Below are 25,442 nucleotides of genomic sequence, written 5' to 3'. Positions count from 1 at the left end.
AAATTTCACCTACCGCCAAAAATCCAGTTTCTGTTCTTGAACTGGGGTGGGTTAACTTTTTATCCGTCTGGAATTTAAACTTTCTAACCATTTTTATTGGATTCAAATAGAGGGTATTTGCTTATTTATGAATAATATCTTAAGTAAATGAAATAACAAAGATATTTCATTTACTTAAATGATATTTGGCATACATAAGTGCCAGAACCTGGTTCGATACCAATTTAACAAATGAAAGGCGCCCTACAATTAGGCAACAGCTAACTAGGCACCTACAAATCCGCCTGGATGCCAAGGTGGCGCCTAGGCAACGCCTTGACAAATATGGTTGGAGCTATGTACAGTGGCAGTGATGTGGTACCTAGGCCATTTGATGTTTTTTTTTTTGGATGAATAAAAATTTAAAGTACGAAGAAGAAGAAGGAATATACATGCCCAAGGGCAAACAACCAAAGCTAAAGGCTAGCTAGGGCGCAAAATGGAGAGAGGAAGACCCCAGGAGACAACAATGAGCCTGTTCCTTGGGGTAGCCATGACATCAGAGAAAGGGAGGGAACTAACTTTAGATGAAACATCAAAAAAGATGGCATTCCAAATCTTGTCAAAAGAGCAGGAGTTGGACGTCCATCTTCTAAGGTTGCGTTCCATTCAAATGTGGGAGATAGTGGCACAAAAGGCTATCTTACCTACCGAATCACAAATCGTCTTTCCTCCGAACGTCATATCAATCTAAACCCATTCCCTGCTGAGAGGAAGAGGGCTACGGCGGTTAGGCCAACAATTCCTAAAGACGCGGGTCCAGATGGAAGAAGCAAAGGGGCAAGAGAAAAACAGATGATCTGTATCTTCAATGCCATTCCAACAAAGACAGCAATTGGGAGAGACCTGCATATGGTGATGGATAAGGAAAGCCTGAGTGGGGAGGCAGTTCGCTAGGGCACGCCAAGCGGTAAGACTGTGGCGAGGAATGTGCCCTTTAAACCAGACAGCTTTGTGCCAAGGATAAGAGGTCCCTCTATATCTAACCATACCCCAAGCAGAGTGGGAACTGAATCTACCAGAGGGGGAAGGGAGCCACAAGGTGGTGTCACCTCTACCTCGGTGGCCAGGGGGGATAGGGGGGAGGGAGCTCCAAAGGTCTGCCAGGGGAGGGGGGAAAGGGTGGGGGACCAGGAACCTCTGCTGATGATGGAGGCAACTAGGGCTGATCTGTCCAATCCAGAGGAGTAAATGTCACGGGGGCTGACAAGGGTAGATAGAACGCCTAAAGGGTGCCATTTGTCCAGCCAAAGAGAGGTAGACATGCCATCATCGATCCTGCAAGAAATGGCCTCTCTACCGATATGCCTCACTTAAAGAATTCTGCGCCACACCCAAGAGGAGTCTGCCACTGAGCTAACAGTCTAGATAGAGTCTCTACGGAGAGGCCCAACATACACCCAAGAAGTCCAAATGCTGGTTTTGTTGGAGAGGAGCTTCCAGATAAGCTTGATCGAACCAGCAATGTTGACATCTTTTATCCTCCGAATCCCAAGCCCTCCTTCAGATTTGGGGAGGCAAAGGGAGGACCAACTCTTAAGGTGAAGAAATCTGGCTGAGTCCACACCTTTCCAGAGGAAAGTACACATAATAGATTTCGCTCCCTTGATAGTAGCCTTGGGAAGGCCAAAAACACCACTCCAATAGATGTAACAAGATTGGAGAACCGATCTAATAAGCTCAAGCCGACCAGCATAGGAGAGAAGCTTGGCTTTCCAAAGCTGCAGCCTCTTGCGGAGGAGATCTAAATGGGGGAACAGTGGTGGGCTGAGAGTCTAGCTGGGATAAGGGGGAGGCCAAGATAGCGGACTGGGGGGGTGCCTAGGGTAAAGCCGGTAAGGGAGGAAAGGGAAGCTTTGGTGGTATCTGATACCCCAGCAAGGGGCCATTTGATGTTAGTGTAGCAGCTTCGTGGAATTTTTAAAGTAACTTGCATTCAGAATTTGGAGGAGCTCAAACATGAAAAGTGAAGATCTCTGAGTAAATTTTGAGTAAAATTTGAACGAGGTTGATCCGATATGAGAGTGGAAAGTTACGGCATGCTCTTCAGGCATGGCGCTCTAGTTGAAGACACCAGTGGTTGCACATCAGTCAGGTTCAAGCCAATTTTTGAGAACCGGTGCACTCCACCTGAGTTGAAGATGTCTTCATTTGAAATGTAGCATATCTCTATCCAATGTCACTGGAATATGGTCATTTGGAGTCCGTACGAAGAAAATATGGAAGTTTGAGTGGATAGAAGTCCAAACGCTTTAGAGGCCAATCCGGCCAACCAAATGCTCCAAGCGGTCGACCAGTATGTGTAGAGCCAACTTCCTTAGAGTAATCGACATTAGCCGGATGCCCAAGAACCTGACCAGATCCTCATCCGGATGAAGTGGCGGTCAACCGGTATGCCTCCGAATGACCAAGCTGCCTAATGGAGGCTTCAAGCAGTTGACTGATTTATCGTGGCAGTCGACCAGCTGGACGTTAAGTCAGACTCGTGTTTAGGGTTTTGAGATGCCTTTTAAGTCATTCTAGGGCTCATTTCCATTCACTCTTCACAAGCAAAAAGGAGAAAATCTTTAGGAGTGGGCCTATGCTTGCCATATTCGCCCTACGGTTGCCTTTCAACCCACCATGCTCTTTGTCACTTAAAGGATGAGTTGTTGGAGCACAACTCATCCCTTTAGAATCTGCCAAGTACCGCCAGATTTGCTTTTCTTCCCTTTATCTTGCTAGAAATGCTTTGTGTGGTGAATTTGGGAGCTATTGGTTTGTATGTTACATCATTTGGGACTTGTTTGTTGTCATGAAGGGTGTATGTGAGTTGATTTTTCTTCAAGGTTTTATGGTTACCACACCTTGCTGGAATTTTTTCTGAGTCGAAAGAAGAATTTGGGTAGAGTGTACTCCCCCCCTGTGAGACCCACCTCTAAATTCGGTCTCACTAAACTCGTGTACTTTCAGGTTCAGGTTCAACAACCATGTATGCCTCCATGTTGTGGGCTGTATCAGTTGCGGATTCGGACCAATCCCTTGATTCATCGATGAAGGATATCGAAGAGCAAACCCAAATGGCCATTTTTGAATCTGAGGAACCTAACGAAAGTCAACACATAAGTATTGCATGCGGGGTATGCTGGGAGGAGTGCATGCAAAATCTATCAATCTCTTAGGCCGGGTCTTAGGTAAGAATCCATTATTACATATATAGAACTAATGTTTTAATTGTGTAGTATTGACTGAAAACTAAATTTTTCTCCCGTGGGGCCCACATCCCCGTGTTCCATCACGAACGGGTTCCCGATTATGTCGCAGAACATCAATCCTGGGACTTAACTATAAGTCCTTATGGGGTTAATTGTCGTTTAATTAACTCAGAGAATCACATTTTCCAAATTAATTCTGTTTTGACCAAACCAAACAAACCTTAGTGACTTTACCATATAACCAACACTTAGCTTTAAGAAGTCATTTTCCTATCTAAACAAGAACCAATTCTGCTCTGGAGAAAGAAGAGAAGAGAAAGCGAAGAAAAGGGAAGGGGGGCTTAAAATACTTGGATTTAAGAAGGAAAGGCTCTAAGAAAGGTTTGGATTGTTGGACTATACTACCTTCTCCTCCATTCTATATTCAAGTAGGCTATCAAACCATTCTGAATTAGCCCAAATTCTTCCTTTCTTCTTTGGTTTCAGCTGAGTTTATAACTCATCTCAGCCCAACCATAGAAATTTAGGCAAATGGTTGTAAATACCTAAAACCCATCATGCAATTAGGTTGCCCAAAAGCTATGTTCTATGTTTTCCCTAAACCAATTTTGTGTTTTGGGTTCCATGCATGGCAAGATCCATGAAAGAACAATCCAAACCACCACACTGTAACACCCACCGGATGGAGGTATAGCCCTCCAACCAGTTAACCAATCTCAGGGGACAGCCTCCATCCGGTCCTCCCCTGCTGCCTCTGATTTTGTCCTAAATGCTTAGGGCTTTGGTATGGGTTTATTCCATGAGCTAATCCATGTTACGTACTATTTATATTAGGCTGTAAAACTTTCAGTTTGGCTCACTCTCCAACTCAAGGTAAGTGGAATTTGACTTTATTTTGAGAGTGTTTGTTATTATTATTTTGTGTTTATGCTTGCTGTACCTAATCATGCATCATAACAGAATTATGTTCATATAGTTTATAGTTTTCTTTTTACATTAGAGATGTGCATGATAATATGGTACATTTCATAATGCATTCATATTCTTATTTGTAATTTATGAATGATATATGTTGAGAGATGATGATGGAACTGATTTACTTTACTACTTACTATCGAATCACATGACATTCATGTTAGAAAATGCATATAGTTAGGTTATCATAAAACCCAATCCTACGACCCTTATCAACAGGGGTGAGGTGTTGGATAACCCGTGGTCGATCCGAAGGGATGATTCTGGAATGCCATTCACTGTCTTAGGTCCGAATAGTAATTCCGGAATGGGATAAACAATAGGGTTAACATTGGGGGTTCACTGGGGACCGATGTGTAATTCCAGTACTAGCGGGTCCCTACTGTAGCAAAGTGGTATTCATAGTTATCAAGGCGGCAAGGCAACCATGGCGTTTGAGAGCCTTCCTAAGCGCCTTGGCGATAGGGCGGCCCCAAGGCGTCGCCTTGGCGAACAAGGCGCTCTATTGTTCTTATTTTTATATAACCATTTTATTAGACACAAATAGCATATTAATTTTAATATAATTTTACTTATATACTAAATAAAATAATTGAATCACATAATTACATAATCACAAAATAAATAGTTCATCATCACAGATTACAAAATCATTGAATCACATAATGACAGAATAAATAGTCCATATAATCACAAATTTCATAACTTATAATAACAGTAAACAGATGCATTTCATGAATTAATAAATTATACTAAGAAATGCACAATTTACATTGAATCACAAAAATTAAAGTAGCAGCCAAAGTCACCGGCCACCACTAGCAAAAGCCAGCCATAGAAGAAGGTAGAGGAGAAGAAGAAGCTACAAGAATAAAAGGAAAAAAAAAAATGCAGGGAAAGAGGGTTTCAGATTGTTCACCTTTCTAGAGGGTTTTCTTTTCAGAAGAAAAGGAAAAGAAAACAGAAACAGGAGGAGGACGACGGAAGAACTAGAAGGACAAAAGAAGCCAAAAGAAGAAGAAGAAAAACAGAGTAAGAAAAAGAAAGTCAAAACATACCTGAACAACATGTTCGCAGCGAACAGCAGCAGCGGAAGCGGCATCTACTTCGGCATCGGCAGCAGCAACCAGTTCCTTCCCTTCTTTCTCTTCGTCTTTTTTTTTTTCTCCGTCCCTTCTTTCTCTTCGCTGCCAGTGAGAAGTGGGACATGGAGCAACAGCAGCAGCATAAGAAAAAAAAATGAAAAATAGAAGAGCAGCAGAAGGTAGCCTTTTTAGTTTTTAGTTACTTACCTTAGGAGGTCGAGGGTTTTATTTTCTCTTTTAAAGAAGAAGAAGACGAAGAAGAAGAAGAAGAAGAAAGTGGAATATAGAAGAAAAGAAACTTATCCGGGAGAAGATTCGAGGTCGCAGTCCCTCACCAGAGCACAGTTTGTGGTCGTGATTCATGGCATTCATCATCGTCGAAGGCACTGGAGTCGCTGAGCAGGAACAGTCTCTGGAGCACGAAATCGAGACTCGAGAGTTGAAGTCGAGGGTTTTTTTGATTTTGTTTGCTTTTGGTGATTCCATGTAACACGATGCACAAAAGTAATGTACACAAGCCAATGAAAATCTAAGAACTAAAATAAAATTTTACATATTTTTATTTTGTTTGGTTTTTAAATGATTCGGTGTATCACATTGTATAAAAATCATATACACAAAACCAATACAAATATAGGAAATAGAATAAAATAATAAATTAATAACATAATGCCTTTCCCAAAAGGCGACCATTCGCCTTGACCCTTGAAAACCACCAGGACACCAAGGCAACGCCTTGGCGACGCCTTGATAACTATGGTGGTATTCTTAGGGTCTGATGCATGATTCCGGAACTGAGGATATCATACCTATTACAATAGCATTTAAACTTCATGAGACTTAGATCTGTTGCTAGTTGCATGCTTAGGCTTAAGACATGCATCATGGACTATTTGCATCTGTTTGCATGTTTTCCCTGGCTGGGCTCAGTGGAGCTCATCCCTACGGATATTTATTTTTTTTCAAATTCTATGGTTGGTTGTGAGGAACCAGGAATGGGAACTGTTGCTGCCTTGAACTTCCACACTGATGATGGTTATGCGGTGCGGGAACTTGAAGTACATGATGCTTCTTGCGTGTGCGACGCGTGCGCATTTTTGTGATGTGGCCTGACGGACTAGGCTATATTTCTTTTGTGTTTATACATTATTTTTGCTATAGAAAAGCATATAATGGTTTTTTATAATCTTGAGCTTGTATTTACTTTTGAGAAGTTGTACAGTGTAAATGCAAGTTTTCAATTAATATAATATGCTTATCACTGAAACTTTCTCCTACTAGTATTGTTATTATTACTATTGTTCTCTTCCACTGCATTTTGATCCAGGTGGTTATGTGGATGTCAATTGGCATCCAGTCACATCATTTCCTTATCCACTAGGCCGGGGTGTGACAAATTAGTGGTATCAGAGCATTCGTGCTCTACTCCTATTTACAGTCTAATTAATAATACAGCAGCATCTTAGACTCATTGACCCAAAGGTGAGTCTACTTTAGGCTAAAATAAAAGCTCCAACTAAAAGCTACAATGTAATAGGAGGCAACAAAGTATAAAACCTAAATAAGAAACTTTGAACTTAAAATGCAATATGATGAGAAATAGGGAAATCATAACTTTTTATATATATCCGAAGTCGTGATTACAAAATTACAATAGTGTATGCCGTTGGGTTATATTTCTTTCAAGAAAAACAAAGGAAAAGAGTACATAGTCCTTCAAGGAAGAAATTTTTCTCATCCCCCCCATTCCTAAATGCAAAAGCCTCAATCTCTCTCACCTCGCTTTTGCTAATGATCTTATGATCTTCTCCAAAGCCACTCCCTCCTCCATCTCGGCCATCATGGACTCCCTCCACCTTTTTGAGACCCTCTCGGGCCTTCGCATCAACCTCCTTAAATCCAAACTTTTCCTTGCTGGTGTGTTGGAATCTGACAAAGATACCCTCTTACGGCTCACTGGCTTCTCTATTGGAGCCATCCCAGTAAAATACCTTGGCCTCCCTCTCATTCCTACCAGGCTCTCAAGCCACCATTGCACCCCCATGTTGGACAATATCCGGAAGCGTCTCCAACTTTGGAAAGGCCGCCTTCTCTCCTATGAAGGTAGATTGGAATGTATTCGCTCGGTCCTCCAATCTTCCTACATTTACTGGAGCGGCATCTTTGGTCTCCCAAAATCCACCATCAAGGCCATGGAATCCCTTTTCTGTGCTTTCCTCTGGAAAGGTAAGGAAACCTCTCATTTCCTTCACCCCATCAGCTGGAAATCCATCTGTCTCCCCAAATCCGAAGGAGGCCTTGGAATCCGTCGTATCCGCGACTTTAACACTACGGGTATTCTGAAGTTGATTTGGAAAATCACTTCAAAGCACGATTCCATTTGGGTTAATTGGGTATACTCCCACCACCTCAAAAAGGACTCCATCTGGACTGCTCCCACCCCTGCTGATTCCTCCTGGGTCTGGCGCAAAATTCTTCTCCTGCGCCCTTTGGCCCTTAGAGCCACCTCCTCTATATCTGACGGGTCCTCTATCTCCCTTTGGCTTGACCCTTGGCATCCCAACGGTGTCCTTTATAATCTTCTTGGTGCGAGAGCTGTCTACTCCACCGGCATTCCCAAGTCCGCCCCTCTCTCTGTCATCATTGCCCATGGTACTTGGACCCCTCCCTCCCCTTTCCCCCCTCCTTCTCCCAGTTCTGGGACTCTCTCCCTCCCCTCCCCCCCATCCCCCCCCTATCCATGCGGACAAGACCATCTGGCTTCCCTCCACAAATGGCCTCTTCTCCTTTAAATCAGCCTGGAACCCAGCTAGACCCCATGCCCCACGTCATTTGGCATAAACTTATCTGGTTCAAAGGCCACATCCCCAGACATAGCTTTCTAGCCTGGAGAGCTCTCAGACTTTGCCTCCCAACCCAAGCCTTCCTTCTTCACAGAAAATCCCAGTCTCCCCCTCGTGTATCCTTTGTTGGACCGGTCATGAAGACATAGATCACCTATTTTTTTACTACCCCTTCTCTTCTACCATTTGGAAAAAAGCCCTTACCTTCATTTGGCCTCGCATTAGGAGACCTCTTCCCTTTGCTAGAGAGTGGCTTTGGTTGGTTGGACATGAGCTTTTCTGGGCAAACCATATGCGACACTATTGGGCGACTTGTTTTTGGTGCAACACTTTATCACATTTGGATGGAAAGGAACCTTAGAGGATGGACCTCCAACTCTGGTTCGTTCAACTTGATTTGAAAAGCCATCTTCTTTGATGTCTCCTCCAAGCTTCGTGTTTTGCCTTTGAAGGCCCTCCTGGACACCTCAAGGAACAGGCATATTGTTGTTTCCTGGGGTTTAGATGTCTCTTTATTGAGAACCCGCTAGCGGGTTTGCTCTCCCCCCCCCCCTTCTCTCTCTTCCCCCTTGTATATTCCCCCCCCCTTCTTGTCCCTTTTCCTTTTGGTAATACAATTTTTTATTCACCAAAAAAAAAAAATCCTTCAGGGAAGAAACTGAAAAGCTAAAACTAAACCAAAAAGGGAACCATCATATCATCGCTACTGTGGTGGTGGTGGTGGTGCCTGTCCCGAGAAGTGAGATCTCTACTGAATCAATTGAGTCTCTACGGCACCTACTCGCCCGCTAAGCTGAGCAAACGCTTGCTCCACAGTCCTCCCCAGAGAATCAATACGTCTAAAGAGCTGTCCCCAAGTAATGACATCCTCTGGAATAGGCAGGGCAGTAGAGGAAAAGAAGTGCCCGCATGACCAAAGGTAGGATAGCTGCCTGTAGTGAAGCGACCCCGCTTAGCTGCTCGAGAACCTCTAATAGTGACTCTAGCCTGTGCCCCCTCTATGTCTTCCTCTGCCTCAATCGGTGCCTCAACTCCAGGGGCATCCTCTACCAACACTGGGGAGTATGGCCTATCTGGCATGCTCATCTTGCGCAAGGAAATGCGATCTAAGTTCAGTGACTTGTGAAGTGAAGTCTCCTCACGCTGAAGACTCAGCCCACAATGCATGAATATCCTCGTGAGAAGCCTCCCATATGGCATGTTCCCGTCTCCGGGGTTGTCGCTACGGTTAGCCATTACCCGCATAATGAGATAGGGCAAGCACATAGGATACCCCACATATAGGCAAAAGGTAGCAAAGACCTGAATGAGAGAGATCTCGGCACGGTGCCCTCCCTTGGGAACTACATTGTGCCCACAGATCCTAAAAAGAACTCGAGCTGAAGGCACATACTCCAACTCTGACTTCACCTTTTCATAGTGAAAACCAAGAAGATAATCTCACTGTCCACTTCAGAAAGAAAATCCCCCACTTCAGTTCTTGGAGGACAATAGCTCCTCTCTCCCTCACCTGAAATCCCTAACATCTGAGCAAGCAGGGCGATGTTAGAGGAGAAACGATGCCCCTTCACATAACTGGAGATAACAAAATCATCCTCTCCCTCATGCCTGTAAGTCATATTACAGTAAAAGTGTCGCAATAGGCGAAGATAGCATGCAGTGTCAGGTTGTAGTATTGGGAGCCACTCCAAACTCTCAAACCTCTCTTGGACCTTGAAAGAAACCAAATCTTCTACATTAATTCCTCTTTCATTTTCAATAGGTGGTCTATGAAGTAGTCTGCAAATTGCTCTTCTACAAGTGCATTTTGGTACCAGAAGCGATCAATGTCCGGGCCCATTGGGGGAAGACCTCTTCCCCTACCACCTCGACCTCCCCCACGACCTCTAGTTGCAGCCATAGTAATAGGAAGGCTGCAAAAGAAATACAAAACGAGAATTAGGACAGCAACTATTTTAAAGAAAATAAAAGTACTAGGTTAGTTAGAGAATGTAGAGTGTTGTGGCCTAGGAATTGGGCTTGCATGTACAAATTTCCATCATTCTTACCATCTGTAAAATGATTGGAAATCTAACAAATTATATGCAAGGGAACATATAGAGAACCTAAGGAAGATTTGGAATGCTTTAGATTCCAAAACAAACAAGTTTCTAGCCCAAGGGACTCAACCAAGCATTCTTACAAACATTTTGTATGCACATTTTAGTGCGTAACTAGAAGAAGAAATTATAGATAAGAGAAAATCAATAAGAAAGAAAGTAATGGAAAAGAAAGATAGGAGAATAGTATTAAAGACATTAAGAGTGTATTAGATTCCAAGGTACACAAGCTATAATGATAAAAAGACCATTTGAGCATTTCATCAAACACTTGGTGTGCATAGTTTTTATACATTGCAAGGAAGAAGAAATGAAAGTGGATAAGAATAGTAAAAGAAAGGAAAGGAAAGGAGAAAATGATTCTCTAATGGAAGAGTACAAATATTAAAAGAAAAAGGGGGAAAACTTTTGAGGGAATGGGTAACCATAAGTAAACATCTAATTTCTTTTTTAAAAAAAACAACTAAGTTAGATGAATGAAAAGAGTTTGATCTTTGGAGATTTAGAGTTTAGAACACTTATAGATTGGAAGAGTAAATCATGTGTTAGAAAGCCCCCAAGTATGCTAGGAAGTCCTTAGGAGAGTTTGAAGTTTGAGGGGATTTGGATGATAGGATATGGCTGGACAAAAACACTAGGGTTTATGGAGGTCGATGGGAATTAATGGAGACTTAGGGTTTTGATGGGATTCAAATAAAATTAAAAGAGGAATGGTTAGTAGACTGTAGAGAACTGGGAGAAGAAAGGGATGACTGAAAATTAATCGAATAACTTACTTGTTGAAGGAGATCTTCAATGGAGGCAGCAGCTATTTGATAGAAGGATAGAACCACCTTCCAGCCAAAGAAGATCCTCCCAGCCATCACGACGTAAGGAGTCAATTGGATTCCACCAATCCCTTTCCACCTTGAGATCCACAAGGATGCACACTCACAAAGGAGCAAAGAGCAGCAACAATGGCAGCCAACAAGCAAAGCTCGCTTTTTTTAATTCAAATAAACTATGGGGGAGCCTCCCACGATTTCTAATTTTATAATAAAGTCCAATGGCCAAATCCTAGTACAAAATAACCTCTCCCTTGATAAATCGTGGAAGGGAAGGCGTAAAATTCAAAAGCTAGTAATTAAAATTGTAAAATATCCTAACTACCCCTACTAACTTAAGTTAAAAAACACTTAACTAAATAACTTAAATTGACACAAATTGAACCAATTAGATGCAACCAATTTAAATAATAGAAAATAAATTAAGTATGGAAAGGAAATACTAGAATGTAAACCTAAGCTATGGCTCCCTAACTAAGCCCTAATGTTAGGACTTCTTCTTCTTCTTCCTACTTGGTGCTGCATCAACTCTCCCCGACTTAAAAGCATTCATCTTTAATGAATGGTAGGAGATCATAGAATAGTCATTCAAATCAGGATCAAGTCTCTTAAGATCATCCTCAGCAGATGGCTCAAGCTTGTAGGTGGACAGCAGCTCTTTGACGGATAGAGAAGGCTGGAATTCTGGCTGGACAGCAGTCTCTTGAAGCATCACATGAACACCTCTTGGATCATTACCTTCATCTTCAAAATAAGCAGCCGCGTCTTCATCATTATCAGCAGGATAAGCATCGAAACCCTTTTCTTCATCATCCTCGTGGGCTCCTTTTTCAGCCACGTTGATGGACTTCTTCTTGTGTGGGCAGTCCCTAGCAATATGCCCCTTGTCTAGACAGTAGTAACAAGTGAAAGGGTCATTACATCCCATAGGAGCTTTGCCCTTATCATCAACACGTGGGAACAGCAAGGCGAGAGGTGCTGCCTATAGAAGGACATTGTTGTGGGGTGCTAGTGTTGATGTACGCCGGCTTGGAAGTAGAACCCGGCTGTTTGCCTGAAGCTAGTAGCTCCTCTGCTTTCAAGGCCTTCTCAAAGCAATCTCGAATGTCTATAACTTTAACCACCCCAATTGCTCTATTGATCTCACTTGTCCAACCCAACCTGAACCGGGAAAGCATCTGGATGCCCTCCTCCCTAATGCCAGTGCGAGAAGAAAGGGCATCGAATTTCCTCATGTACTCAGATACAGTAATGGTCCCTTGGCAGAGGGAGTTGAATTGATCCTGTAACTGAGACCTGAAGTGCCTTGGCAAATATTTATTACTCAGGTCGTATTTCATGTCTTCCCAAGTACGGAGTGCAGTACCATCAAAGTCCATCTCTCTTTCAGTGGTCCTCCACCACTCACGTGCTGGTCTGACAAGATTAGTACGGACTAGCTTCATTTTCCTCCCTTCAGACAGATCATACCAGTCAAAATAATCATCTAGAGCAGCAATCCAATCATAAAATACCTGAGGGTTAGGATCACCATCGAATTCTTTCAGCTCAAGCTTCACCTTCTGGTTGTCAGTGTAGCGCCGACTAGGGCCCTGGTCTCCAGTGAAGTAGGATCTCATGTACACCTCAAAGGTAGGCTGGCGACCTCTATTTCTATCCCGGTCTGCTCTATCTCTATCTCTGTAACCTCTGTATCGATCTCTGTATTCTCGGGAAGGCTCACGGGTACCTTTGGTTTTGTCTTGATGATCTCTGTAATGATCTCTGTCATCTTTGTCATCTCTGAGTCTGTCTCTGTAATCTCTGGGTTCATCTCTGTGAACTCTATACCCATCTCTGTGATCTCTGGGTTCATCTCTGTGAACTCTGTATCCATCTCTGTGATCTTTGTAATCATCTATGTGAACTCTGCATCCATCTCTGTGATCTCTGTAATCATCTCTGGGATCCCCATCTCTATCAGGTAGTCTCTGCACCACTGAATGGAGCTGGTACCTGTCTTCCTCTATGGGTAAGTTGTTGTCCCTCTCAGGAGGGACTCTCTGTTTTTCCAAGTGTTGCAATCTAGTCATGATTGCATCAGTTGCAGCCCATTGGTCAGCAGCAAGTTTCTGGAACAATTATAGCATTGTTGCCATAGGATCAGGTAGGTGTGGTAGCACTGTATTGAGCACTAGATTGCCATGTTCATCCATGGCTCGGATACCAAGTTAATGTAGCTCTAAATAGGAGGCAGTCCTACTAGAGATCAGGTGTACAATGGATCTGAAATTGATCAGCCGATTGGGGCAAAGTAGGCTGATTTAACTCAAAATTAGGGTTAGGTAAGGGGAATGAGTGAATGTGATACATGATAATGTTGGGCAGGTCTAAAGGAAGCTAATGGTATAGGTTTTAAATAGGTTTAAACAGAAAATAAAAATTCGGAAATTCTAGGGTTAAGTTTTGGGTTTTGGGTTTTAGGAAAACAATAGAATTTAGGAATTAAAGTGGTGTATAGGGGCTGGGCTTGGGATCGAGTGCTCTAAACAGTAAAGGGGAGACTCGATAGTAATTTGGGCTGAATTGGATGGCTAATTAGGTTTGAACAGGTTTTTGACTATTTAGGGTTTTAGTGGAGATGAAGGGGAATTAGGGTTTAGCTATAGAAGATGGGGCAGCAGTCCAGGTCGAGTGGAGGGGTTAATGTAGTGATTCTCTGTCTGAAGTTTTAGGGGAATTGGACGATAGGATATGGTTGGACAGAATTTAGAACACTAGGGTCTATGGAGGTCGATGGGAATTAATGGAGACATAGGGTTTTGATGGGATTCAAAATTAAAAAGGGGAATGGTGGGTAGACTGTAGAGGACTGGGAGAAGAAAGGGATGACTGAATTAATCAAATAACTTACTTGTTGAAGGAGATCTTCAATGGAGGCAGCAGCTATGTGATAGAAGGATAGAACAACCTTCAAGCTGAAGAAGATCCTCCCAGCAATCACGGCGTAAGGAGTCAATTGGATTCCACCAATCCCTTTCCACCTTGAGATCCACAAGGGTGCACACTCACAAAGGAGCAAGGAGCAAGGAGCAGCAACAATGGCAGCCAACAAGCAAAGCTCGATTTTTTTAATTCAAATAAACTGTGGGGAAGCCTCCCACAATTTCTAATTTTATAATAAAGGGCCAATGGCCTAATCCTAGTACAAAATAACCTCTCCCTTGATAAATCGTGGAAGGGAAGGAGTATAATTCAAAAGCCAGTAATTAAAACTGTAAAATATCCTAACTACTAACTTAAGTTAAAAAACACTTAGCTAAATTACTTAAATTGACCCAAATTGAACCAATTGGACGCAACCAATTTAAACCGGTTCAATTTAAATAACAGAAAATAAACTAAGTATGGAAAGGAAATACTAGAATGTAAACCTAAGCTATGGCTCCCTAACAAAGCCCTAATGTCAGGACTTCTTCTTCTTCTTCTTCTTCTTCTTCTTAGTTGGTGCTGCATCAATCTGCCTCTCCCCAGACCCTGCATTGGTGGGAGCATCGTGCACTGGGTACACACCTTTATTAGTAATAGCATATATTGGTCAAAACATGCAACAAACAGTCAACTTAAGCTCTGAATCATAAAACCGCTTTGGATGATTCTTTGATTCTATTGCGTATCTAATCAATCCTAAACGTATATTTACACTTACGTAAGCATCCTGTAAGGTACTGCAGAAAAAATATATACATTTCCATCACAATTTCTATCATTTCAACGATTTCTACCGGATTTGCCTATGATTTCCCTTATTTCATGGAAATATTTTCCTTATCCAGGTGTTGAAATCACCCTCCCTGGGTTATTTGGAACCCTGGCAAAAGGTAGAGTCACCTCATTATGCCATAAAACAAGTCTGCCACAACAAGACGTAAAAAGAGGATCAGACATTACCATCGCGACCACTAACTGAAACTTAAGGTGCATCCTCCCAAGTAAACTAGGTTATGGAGCATTCAGCCCAAAAGTTTAATCTTGAAAGATTTTGAAAAGTACATTTTAATGGAGGGGAATCCTTTCTAAAGATGTATTTAGCAAAACATTTCATTCTTAAAAATTATCAAGAAGTATACCTTGTTAATATATTGACCATGGCACGGAAGGCTGCAACCTGAAAATGCCAAGCAAACACAGAACAATTAAAATGGAACTGCACAAGGAAACATCTAAACATCAAAATTAGAATGCACATAAAGCCAAATCATAAAGTGCACCAGGCAGACACACAAACACACGCGACAAGGTAGAGAGAGGTTTGTATAAAAGGACCTGAAGGGTTTCACCACCGTCGCCAATGAGATGGAGAAGCATATTCAAAATTGGATGCAGAAACTGAATTAAAGCAGTGGAATCAACATTCTTTAAACTGTTGATGGCCTGAATGCAAAAGAGAGAGAAACATTAACTAACACATCCAGCTAACAAAATCTGTAAGTTCAACAACTTCAACAAATGCACAAGATCAAAGAGATAAACCCACCCGCCCACCAACACACAAACACATGGACAAAGCACAAGTGTGAGGGTAACAGTCACCCCCCCCCTGCCGCATGCAAACAAACTCAGTCACAAACTCCACACACAGAGAGAGAAGAATAAGAAGAGTTCAACTCATTTACGCCCTGCCTCATTTAAATGGGGTCGGCAACACGGATCCTATTTTGCAACTAAACTCTATTTATAGTCATACTTGTTGTCAGCCCTGATCCATGCATGTCATTTCTCACCATGTCTCCCACTTTGAGTCCAGAACATTGGTCCTTTATCTCCACTATTCAGAATCATATCACTCCACGGTACAGGTGCATTCAGATATCTTCGCTGTACATGTCCATGCCACCTCAATCGAATCTCAACTTATCATGTATTAGTGCTACTCCCAAATTACTTATAATATGTTCATTCTTTATTTTATTCCCTATTTTGCCACTCATCCATCTCAACATACCATTTCGATGGATCATCTATGCACAATCCGGTCCTTTAGGAGTGAAATGGTCAGATCTTCCACAAGGAAAGTTCTAGAAGAATTCAAGGACCTACTGAAGGAGTGAATTCTATTAGCGTAGAAATTCTCTTTCAAGAAGGGATAGGAGTCAGCAATGATTGAAGGTTACGACATCAAATATCAATATAGCTGAGGATGATTTGGCAACAAATCATAACTTGGGAAAGATCCGCCTTAAAAGGGCCAAGAGATTTTTTGTTCTTTTGATAAGTAACAGCAAGGAAGTTTTGATCAGGTGAGGTGCATCAAGAGCGACGATTGGAAGAGTGTTGATAAGGGATGAGGACATCGTGAAGAGATGGGATGAGTATATTCGTGACTTTCTAATTGGAGATAGGTTCAGAAGAAATGATACAGACAATTACCTCATTCTTCAAGACAGCACAAGGCACAGATATGTAAGAACGATTAGTATAGCAGAAGTTAAAGAAGCCTTAAGAAAGATGAAAGCAGGCAAGACTCCAGGCCTAGATGAGATTCCGATAGAAGTGTGGAAAACCTTTGGAAGTTGTGGGTCTATTGGTTAACCAATTTGTTTAACAGGATTATGAACACAAGGAAGATGCCAGATGAATGGAGGAAAAGCATTGTAGTCCGGAGCTACAAGAATAAAAGTGATATCCAAAGCTACAATAACTATAGAAGCATTAAGCTTATGAGTGACACTATAAAACTTTGGGAGAAGGTTATTGAAGCTCGTTTGACAAGAGAGACCCATATCTCGGTGAACCAACTTGGCTTCATGCCTGGTAGATCCACGACGGAAGCTATCTACTTATTGAGGCTCATGGAAAGATATAGAGATAACAAAAAGGACCTCCATATGGTCTTTATTGACCTGGAAAAAGCCTATGACCGAGTCCCTAGAGACTTAATCCGTCAGGTTCTAGCGAAGAGAGGGGTATCGAGTAAATATGTGGATATAATAAAGGATATGTATGAGGACGTTGGGACTAGTGTGAGATCTGTGGGAGGTCAGGCAAGGAATTCCCAATTACGATTGGGCTCCATCAGGGATCAGTCTTAAGCCCTTATCTTTTTTGCACTTATAATGGACGACCTAACAAAGAGTATTCAAGAAGAGGTCCAGTGGTGTATGCTCTTTGCCGATGATATTGTTTTGGTGGATGAGACTAAAATAAGGATTAATGCTAAGTTAGAGCTATGGAGATTAATCCTGGAAACAAGAGGTTTTAAGATTAATACAACGAAGACGGAGTATTTAATGTGTAATTTTAGTCACACTATGATGGATATGAACATGGTGCAAATTGAGGAAAAAGAGATACCACAAAGTGATTATATTAAGTTTTTAGGGTCAATCATAACTAAAGAAGGTGACATAGGAGATGATGTCTCACAGAGAATTAAAGTGGGATGGTTGAAGTGTAGAGGTGCGTCCAGAGTGTTGTGTGAGACGTATTCCTTTAAAGCTTCAAGGAAAGTTCTAAAGGACTGTTCTTTGACCGGCTATGATGTATGGGGAAGAACGTTGGGCAGTAAAGAAGTGTCATATTGAGAAGATTTGTGTGGCAAAGATGAGGATGTTAAGATGGATGTGTGGAAAAACAAGGAAGGATAAAATAAGGAATGATCATATCAGAGCTGACTTAGGAGTTGCTCCAATCAATGACAAGCTCCGAGAGAGTCGTCTGAGGTGGTTTGGTCATGTTCAACGTAGGCCTAGGGATGCCCCAGTAAGGAGGAGTGATATGATTCTGATTAATGGAGCTAAAAGAGCGAGGGGCAGGCCTAAAATGACCATAGAAGAAGTTGAGAGAAAGGTTATGCATAGTCTAGGTCTCATGCCATGTATGACTTCAGATAGAGCCTATTGGAGGGCAAGGATCCATGTAGCAAACCCTATTTATCTAAATTTCTACTAACATGTTAGGCAGTGCCTCTTTCCTCTTTCACTTTTCTTGTATTTTCCTTTGTTCATTTTTTTTTGTTCATTTTTTTTTTCACTTCTCATCTCATATCCCATTCTTCTCTTTCACTTAGCAGTTTCTATCTACTTTGTCTGATTGGATCGATGTAGCCGACCCCATTAAGTTGGGATAACGCTTAGTTTGTTGTTGTTGTAAGTAACAACAAAAAAGTTTATTAAAGAACGTTACAAAGGTACAAGGTCGCATACAGTACTTCCAGAATCCTCAACCAAAGTGGGGGGGAAAAAAAACCAAATATCAAACTCCATAGAAAACTCCATGCACCCAAAAATAAGAATCCACAATGTATTTCATGTTTCTGCCCTGAGGAAATATGTATCGGATCCATCCCACGTGCTTAGTTATGAACCTCCACAACTCGAGGATGATCTGACTTATGAAGAGACACCTATTCAAATCCTAGAACGCAAAGAGCATGTTTTGAGGAACCGGACGATTTCATATGTGAAAATCCTGTGGCGGAATTATTCGGTTTAAGAGGCTTCTTAGGAGCGAGAGGATGAGATGCGGGCCAGCTATCTGTACCTTTTCGATACATAGGTACGTTACTCAGTCTAAATATATTAAGGAATTATTGAAGAATTTTGATATAAATTCTCAAAAATCTTCTAGCACTCCCATGAGCACATCAATCACCCTATCAAAAGATGAGCAAGGTACTCCTTTTGATCCCACTCGTAATCGAGATATGATTGGAAGCTTACTGTATTTAACTGCAAGCAGACCAGATATAATGTTTAGTGTTTGTGCTTGTGCAAGATTCCAAGCTAGCCCTATGCAATCTCAGGCTAGTGCAGTTAAACGGAGTTTCAAATATTTAAAAGGTACTATTAATGTAGGTCTTTGGTATATGCACAATAATTTTGACTGACTTAGCTTTTCTGATGCTGATTTTGCTGGCTGCCATATTGATCGCAAGAGCACTAGTGGAACTTGTCACTTTCTCGGATCTTGTCTCATTTCTTGGTTCAGTAAGAAACAGAATTATGTTGCACTCTCCACTACCGAATCTGAGTACATTGCAGCAGGTAGGTGTTGTGTACAAATCCAATGGATGCGCCAGACTCTCTCTGATTATGGAGTAAGCTTCGCCACTTCAAAAATCCTCTGTGAAAGTACAAGTACTATTAATTTCAGCAAAAATCCTATTCTTCACTCTCGAGCCAAGCACATTGATATTCGTCACCACTTTCTTCGTGACACTGTTCAGAAGGGCAAAATTGTCCTTGAACATATTCACACTGCTAGGCAAGTCGTGGACATTTTCACCAAACCACTGCCTGAAGAAAGATTTTGTACTCTTCGTCGAGAGTTGGGTATTTGCAACCCGTTTGAATACGCTTATCTCTTTGAATTTACGCAAATCGCACGATCCATTCAGTTCTGGGACGGCTGTCTTGAAAATTCAATTTCAAGTCATCAATTTCAATTTCAAGGCCACAAGGGAGACCTTCCCTACTGTCATCTCCTCACCATTATCTTCAAGCACATTGAGGTAGATTTCTCTGATGAAGTTTCTGGCACCAAACCTAGTGCTATTGATTCCTCTACCCTGAAGAAAATGTGTATTCCTTCTGGTTCCTCTGCTCTTCCTCCTCGCTAAGCAAGAAGCAAGCGGGCCTCAGAACCCATCATTGACAATGAAGACGAAGGGGCACTCTTTTTTCTTTCTTTCTCTCCAAATTTCTTTTCCTTTTTTTTCCTCATGCCACCTCACCTCCTCCCTCCAACTATTTTGGCTTCTTCCTCTTCTATAAAAAGGGTCAGCCATCTCATTCTTCATTCATTCTATATTATTCATTATTCTCTCATTCTCTCATTCTCTCTTCTCCCTCTTAAAATAGGGATTCATTCTTCTTAGTCTTTTTAGCTTTCTTTCTCTTATTTTTCTCTTTTCTAGTTTCTTTGTTTAAGCTTAGAATTTCAATGTAATTTGTCTTTTACATTCTTAGGATTTCATTGTAATTTTGTCTTTTTCATTCCCCATCCCCTTCTTCCACTGATGTACTTTAAGTTGTTGATTCAAGTTCAAGGTAGTTAATTTTTCTTCAATAGTTCTAAGTTCTTTAATCTTTTGATTTTATTTTTTATAATTTAGTTTTAATGTTCTCTTCATCAACCCCCTCTCCTTCCATCGATTTTCCCATGGCCAACTAAACCCTCAACTCTTGGGGTAGGATGAAGCCATGAGAGAAGGATGAGTTGATGATTTGCATGCTTGTGTATTAATGGACATGTTCATTGTTTGGGCTTACAATTGTTAACCGACGCATTGTGCATGTCATCCTATTGGATATGCAATATTGCCGCCGTAGCCATTGTGACACCACCCAAGTTCATGATTTTAAGATTTAATTGTGTATTGAATACATCCTACTCATAGGATATGTTAGCCCTTTTCGCCGCATCTCCTATAAACCTAGACTATAATATATGCAATGCTTTGATGTGTTGATCATTGACTTACCCTAACCTTGTGGTGGATTCCATCCCCAATAGCCCATCTCAATTTCAATCTACCCATCTCATTCTCTTACTTTTTGTGTTAATTTTGTTTACCCTAGTTTATCTTAGTTTCTTAATTTGATAGTTGATCTCCAAATTTTTCTAAGTTTAAGTTTAGAGAAATAAAACTGTTTGTTGAGTACACGTTGCCTATATTGAGAGTAAAGATTTAAGCAACCCGACCTCCCTGAGTTCGACCTGTAGCTACAGCCAATACTGTGCGCTTACGGTTATTTTTCTTATCAAACAAGTTTTTGGCAAAAGAAAAAAATAATAATAATAAATTCTAGTTTATTGGTTGTATAAGACTGAGTGCTCCGCCTCATGAAGCAAGGTTCCTAGGCTTGAAACACCTTTCAGCCATGGATTAGAAATAAAAAAAGTGATTGAAGTTTGAACTCAGACTACATCAATGTCTAAGTCATAGATATATGCAACAAGAAAATTCTGATATTGCTTAGTAACTTGGGTGTCTGGTGCAAGCCCTGCATGTCATTCAAGCCAATTGCAGTGGAGGGATAACTGAGTTCAACTCTAAAGAAAGAAAGAAAGAAGAACATTTGAATTTGTGCCTTTGTCTCAGTTCTCTGTTTAAGCTCCGAGCTGATTCTTTTGTATCCTTGAGGGCATACTTTGATTTGATCTCTAGGGTTGATAGTGTGAAAAATATGAGGAGATCCCTTAATTTAGATGTGTGTCATTTCCATGGATTGGAGCGGATAATAAAGTTCAAGTATGGGGGTCCTTAAATCTCATGAGATTTTAGTATCACTTTTCTTTTTCCAATTTTGAGTGGAGATGAACATTTCCTTTGCCCTTGTCAAGATTACAACTATTTCATGGTTTGAATTTTGTGTGTACATTCACTGCAAACACTCATGAGACACAACTCGTCCACTAGGGTAACCTAGGGTTTTAAGGCTTGTTGCACATGCTAAGTGCAACCATGATTCCTACGAAAGTGAGTTAGGATTTTCCTTTCATTTCTCTTTGTTTTGATAAAGTTAGTTTTCTTTTTGTTTGCTCGAGGACTAGCAAAGTTTAAGTATGGGGGTATTTGATGAGCATATTTATATGTGAATTTATTGCCTTTATTTATTGTATTTTAATTATTAGAACAATGTTACTCGGGTTATTTTTCTGTGTTTTCAGGTATTAAATTTATTTTGGCTGAAATTGGAGAATTCGAGCTTAAAAAGATGAAAGACACCAATCCAGGGCCAAGATCAAGAGAGCTAGACCTTTGTGGGCCAGAACCAGTCCCATCTTGAACCAAATTTTGAAGACCAAAGTGCAGCCCACATTTCCATCGATTTTTCATAGGGTATTTTTGACCAAGGTCTAATTGTTGGTGACATCTAAAATTCCAGACTTTTGGAGTGAAGCCCAAGTCAAAGCTAGCAACCGAATCATGGGAAGATATTTTGAAATATCTCTCTCTCTCTCTCTCTCTTTCATATTTGCTCTCCCTTTTTCCCAAATCCCTTTCCTAAAATCTCTCCTCCCTCCCACATTGTCTCTCTCTCTCCCATCTCTCTTGCTTTAAAAAATAAAAAAATAACAATAAAGGAAAGCAAAGAAAACATGGAGAGGGGGGGGGGGGAGATATTTCCTTTTTTTAGATTTTCTCTTCCTTCTTTCTTTCTCTCCAAATTTCTTTTCCTTGTTTTCCTCATGCCACCGCACCTCCTCCCTCCAACAATTTTGGCTTCTCCCTCTTCTATAAAAAGGGTCAGCCCTCTCATTCTTCATTCATTCTATATTATTCATTATTCTCTCATTCTCTCATTCTCTCATTCTCTCATTCTCTCATTCTCTCTTCTCCCTCTTAAAAATGAGATTCATTCTTCTTAGTATATTTAGATTTCTTTTTCTTATTTTTCTCTTTTCTAGTTTCTTTGTTTAAGCTTAGAATTTCAATGTAATTTGTCTTTTACATTCTTAGGATTTCATTGTAATTGCCTTTTTCACTCCCCATCCCCTTCTTCCATTGATGTACTTTAAGTTGTTGATTCAAGTTCAAGGTAGTTAATTTTTCTTCAATAGTTCTAAGTTCTTTAATCTTTTGATTTTATTTTTTATAATTTAGTTTTAATGTTCTCTTCATCAACCCCCTCTCCTTCCATCGATTTTCCCATGGCCAACCAAACCCTAAACTCTTGGGGTAGGATGAAGCCATGAGAGAAGGATGAGTTGATGATTTGCATGCTTGTGTATTAATGGACATGTTCATTGTTTGGGCTTACAATTGTTAACCGCCGCATTGTGCATGTCATCCTATTGGATATGCAATATTGCCGCCGTAGCCATTGTGACACCACCCATGTTCATGATTTTAAGATTTAATTGTGTATTGAATACATACTACTCATAGGATATGTTAGTCCTTTTCGCCGCATCTCCTATAAACCTAGACTATGATATATGCAATGCTTTGATGTGTTGATCATTGACTTACCCTAACCTTGTGGTGGATTCCATCCCCAAGAGCCCATCTCAATTTCAATCTACCCATCTCATTCTCTTACTTTTTTTGTTAATTTTGTTTACCCTAGTTTAGCTTAGTTTCTTAATTTGATAGTTGATCTCCGAATTTTTCTAAGTTTAAGTTTAGAGAAATAAAACTGTTTGTTGAGTACACGCCGCCTATATTGAGAGTAAAGATTTAAGCAACCCGACCTCCCTGAGTTCGACCTGTAGCTGCAGCCAATACTGTGCGCTTACGGTTATTTTTCTTATCAAACATTCGTCTTCCTATAATGTTGTACTGTGACAACAAGGCTGCAATTAGCATTGCACATAACCCGGTATAGCATGGTCATACCAAGCATGTTGAAGTGGATAGGCATTTCATCAAGGAAAAATTGGAAGAAGGTTTGATTTGTATCCCTTTTGTGAAGTCTACTGATCAGCTTGCTGATATATTCACCAAGGGACTGTCCGGAAAGATGTTTCATCCTAATTTAGTCAAGTTGGGCATGACTGATATTTTTGCTCCAACTTGAGGGGAGTGTTGAATAATGTACACCAGAATACCGTGGGGGTATTTTGGTCTTTTTACAATTTTATGCTTGTTTATGTACTGCCTAGCTATGTCGGCTATGCTAGGAGCGTTATTGTCATTAGGATGTAATTTCCAAGGTACTAAAACTCGGGTCTCGGTGCCAACTCAACTCTTGGAAAAACCGAGACAAGTCGAGATCTCGCCGAGTTGGTGCATTTTTTTTTTTTCAACTCGGAGCCTCAACTTTGGGTCAACCCGAGATCCGAGATCTCGCCGAGATATGTCGAGTTTTGTCCATTTAGGTAAGGTATTTAAGTGGTAGGTGGGTTAAAATAATGGGTCGAAACCGAGATCCGAGATCTCGCCGAGATATTGCACTTTTGAGACTTGCAGGCAATCTCGTCTCGAGATTTCGAAAATCCAAGAAACTCGGCTCGCGAGTTCTCGAACCTTGGTAATTTCTCACATTATAAATATATGGCTTGGTTGATCAATTCGATCATTCAAGCAATCCCATTATTTCCGTTTTGTCTAAAAGTAGACAAGTCTAGTATGATGTTTAAATAGATGAGGGATCCTCCCCCCAAGGCTCCAGTGCTTGGACACATGGGAGCAGAGTGCATCTATAATCTTAACCGTATCATCCTCCCCAGGGTTGAAGTGCCTGGGACTCGAGTAGAATACTGACACAAGGTCGACTACCACCCTCAACAGATTGTGCACTACGGTATTCACTAAATGACCAAGACCAGACCTAACTAAATAAATAATGGAACTCTATGTTTTGTCATTTATGTCTCTGCTCTATTTATTGTTTTGAATGCTTGTGCATATATGATCGTGTACCTCATTGGGCATAAGCTCACCTTATATGAGTTGATGATTTTCAGGGGAAGAGACAGGATAGGAAGAATTTACAACTTCAGGATTTGAGGGTGGAGAGCCCTGATTTGGGATTGGAATTTTTGGAAGCTATTTTGAAGCCAACACTTATTTTGGACTTGTAGATAGTATGTGATGATGGAACAGATGTATATGTTTGTATGTAACTTGAACAGTTATATAATTAATCTTTTTGAGAAGAACCAGACTAAATATTTATAGCCACCAATGTATAAATTAACTTGTGAATGCTTTGTATATATAATGTTTCCGTTGTGCTCACATGGAATTATGGGATGATATTTGTTCAATTTATAGGAAAGAATGTGACCTTATAGATCAGCGCTCATGAGAGCGGGACTTAATACCCTAACCGGATTTTGGATCATTACAATTATATGTATTCTAGAACTAAATTTTATGTTCATATAATCATACAATGTAGGGTTTCCTAGGGTCCAAAACCAAACTACCATTTTGGGTATGCTTTTTTTTAACAATTTAAGGATTTCAATATGTTTAAAGGCCCCAAAATAGGGTGTCCTACAAGTTTCATGACTAAATTTAGCCCTTTGACCTGCAAAACCAAACATTGAAATTCCCATAAAAAATATACCAAGTTTCGGGAAATTCCGGTTTCGACTGAAACATTTCGGTTTTGGGCCTGACCGAAACAAAGCTCGAAAGCGAATCTCGAACCATGATTGCAGGATTCTGATCACTGTTTTACCGAGAATAAAATAAAACCAGTGTTTTAAGGTGCAGTTAAGTTTACAGGTGGAACAACTTTGTTAACCACATTGTTCATCGAAATCACTGACTAGTAAACAAATCATCCAAACCACAATTATTTGTCAGAATCAAACAGTCAGACCTTCAACCAATCCATTCGTATATTGTATAACTTACTTAATCATAAAAAATAAAAAAAAACTAAAATATGTTGCAAAACACAATTACTAAATCACTCACCTAACAGTTCCTTCACCACTGAGC

The 25,442-nt window shown here is 40.8% G+C and overlaps 1 protein-coding gene across 1 annotated transcript in view; it reads right to left on the bottom strand.

The window, feature by feature from the left end:
- Window positions 1-25,442, bottom strand: part of LOC122644266 (guanine nucleotide exchange factor SPIKE 1) — a 164,774-nt gene that overhangs the window by 70,093 nt on the left and 69,239 nt on the right. The window contains exons 16-17 of the mRNA XM_043837907.1: window positions 15,365-15,472; window positions 15,169-15,206 (exon numbers count right to left, since the gene is read on the bottom strand). Coding sequence (XP_043693842.1) covers window positions 15,169-15,206; window positions 15,365-15,472 — 146 coding nt within the window. The remainder of the gene's footprint in view (window positions 1-15,168; window positions 15,207-15,364; window positions 15,473-25,442) is intronic.

This window comes from Telopea speciosissima, chromosome 10, assembly GCF_018873765.1.
Source record: "Telopea speciosissima isolate NSW1024214 ecotype Mountain lineage chromosome 10, Tspe_v1, whole genome shotgun sequence".
In the NCBI taxonomy this organism is placed as follows: Eukaryota; Viridiplantae; Streptophyta; class Magnoliopsida; order Proteales; family Proteaceae; genus Telopea; species Telopea speciosissima.
This window is presented reverse-complemented; position numbering and strand designations above follow the sequence as displayed.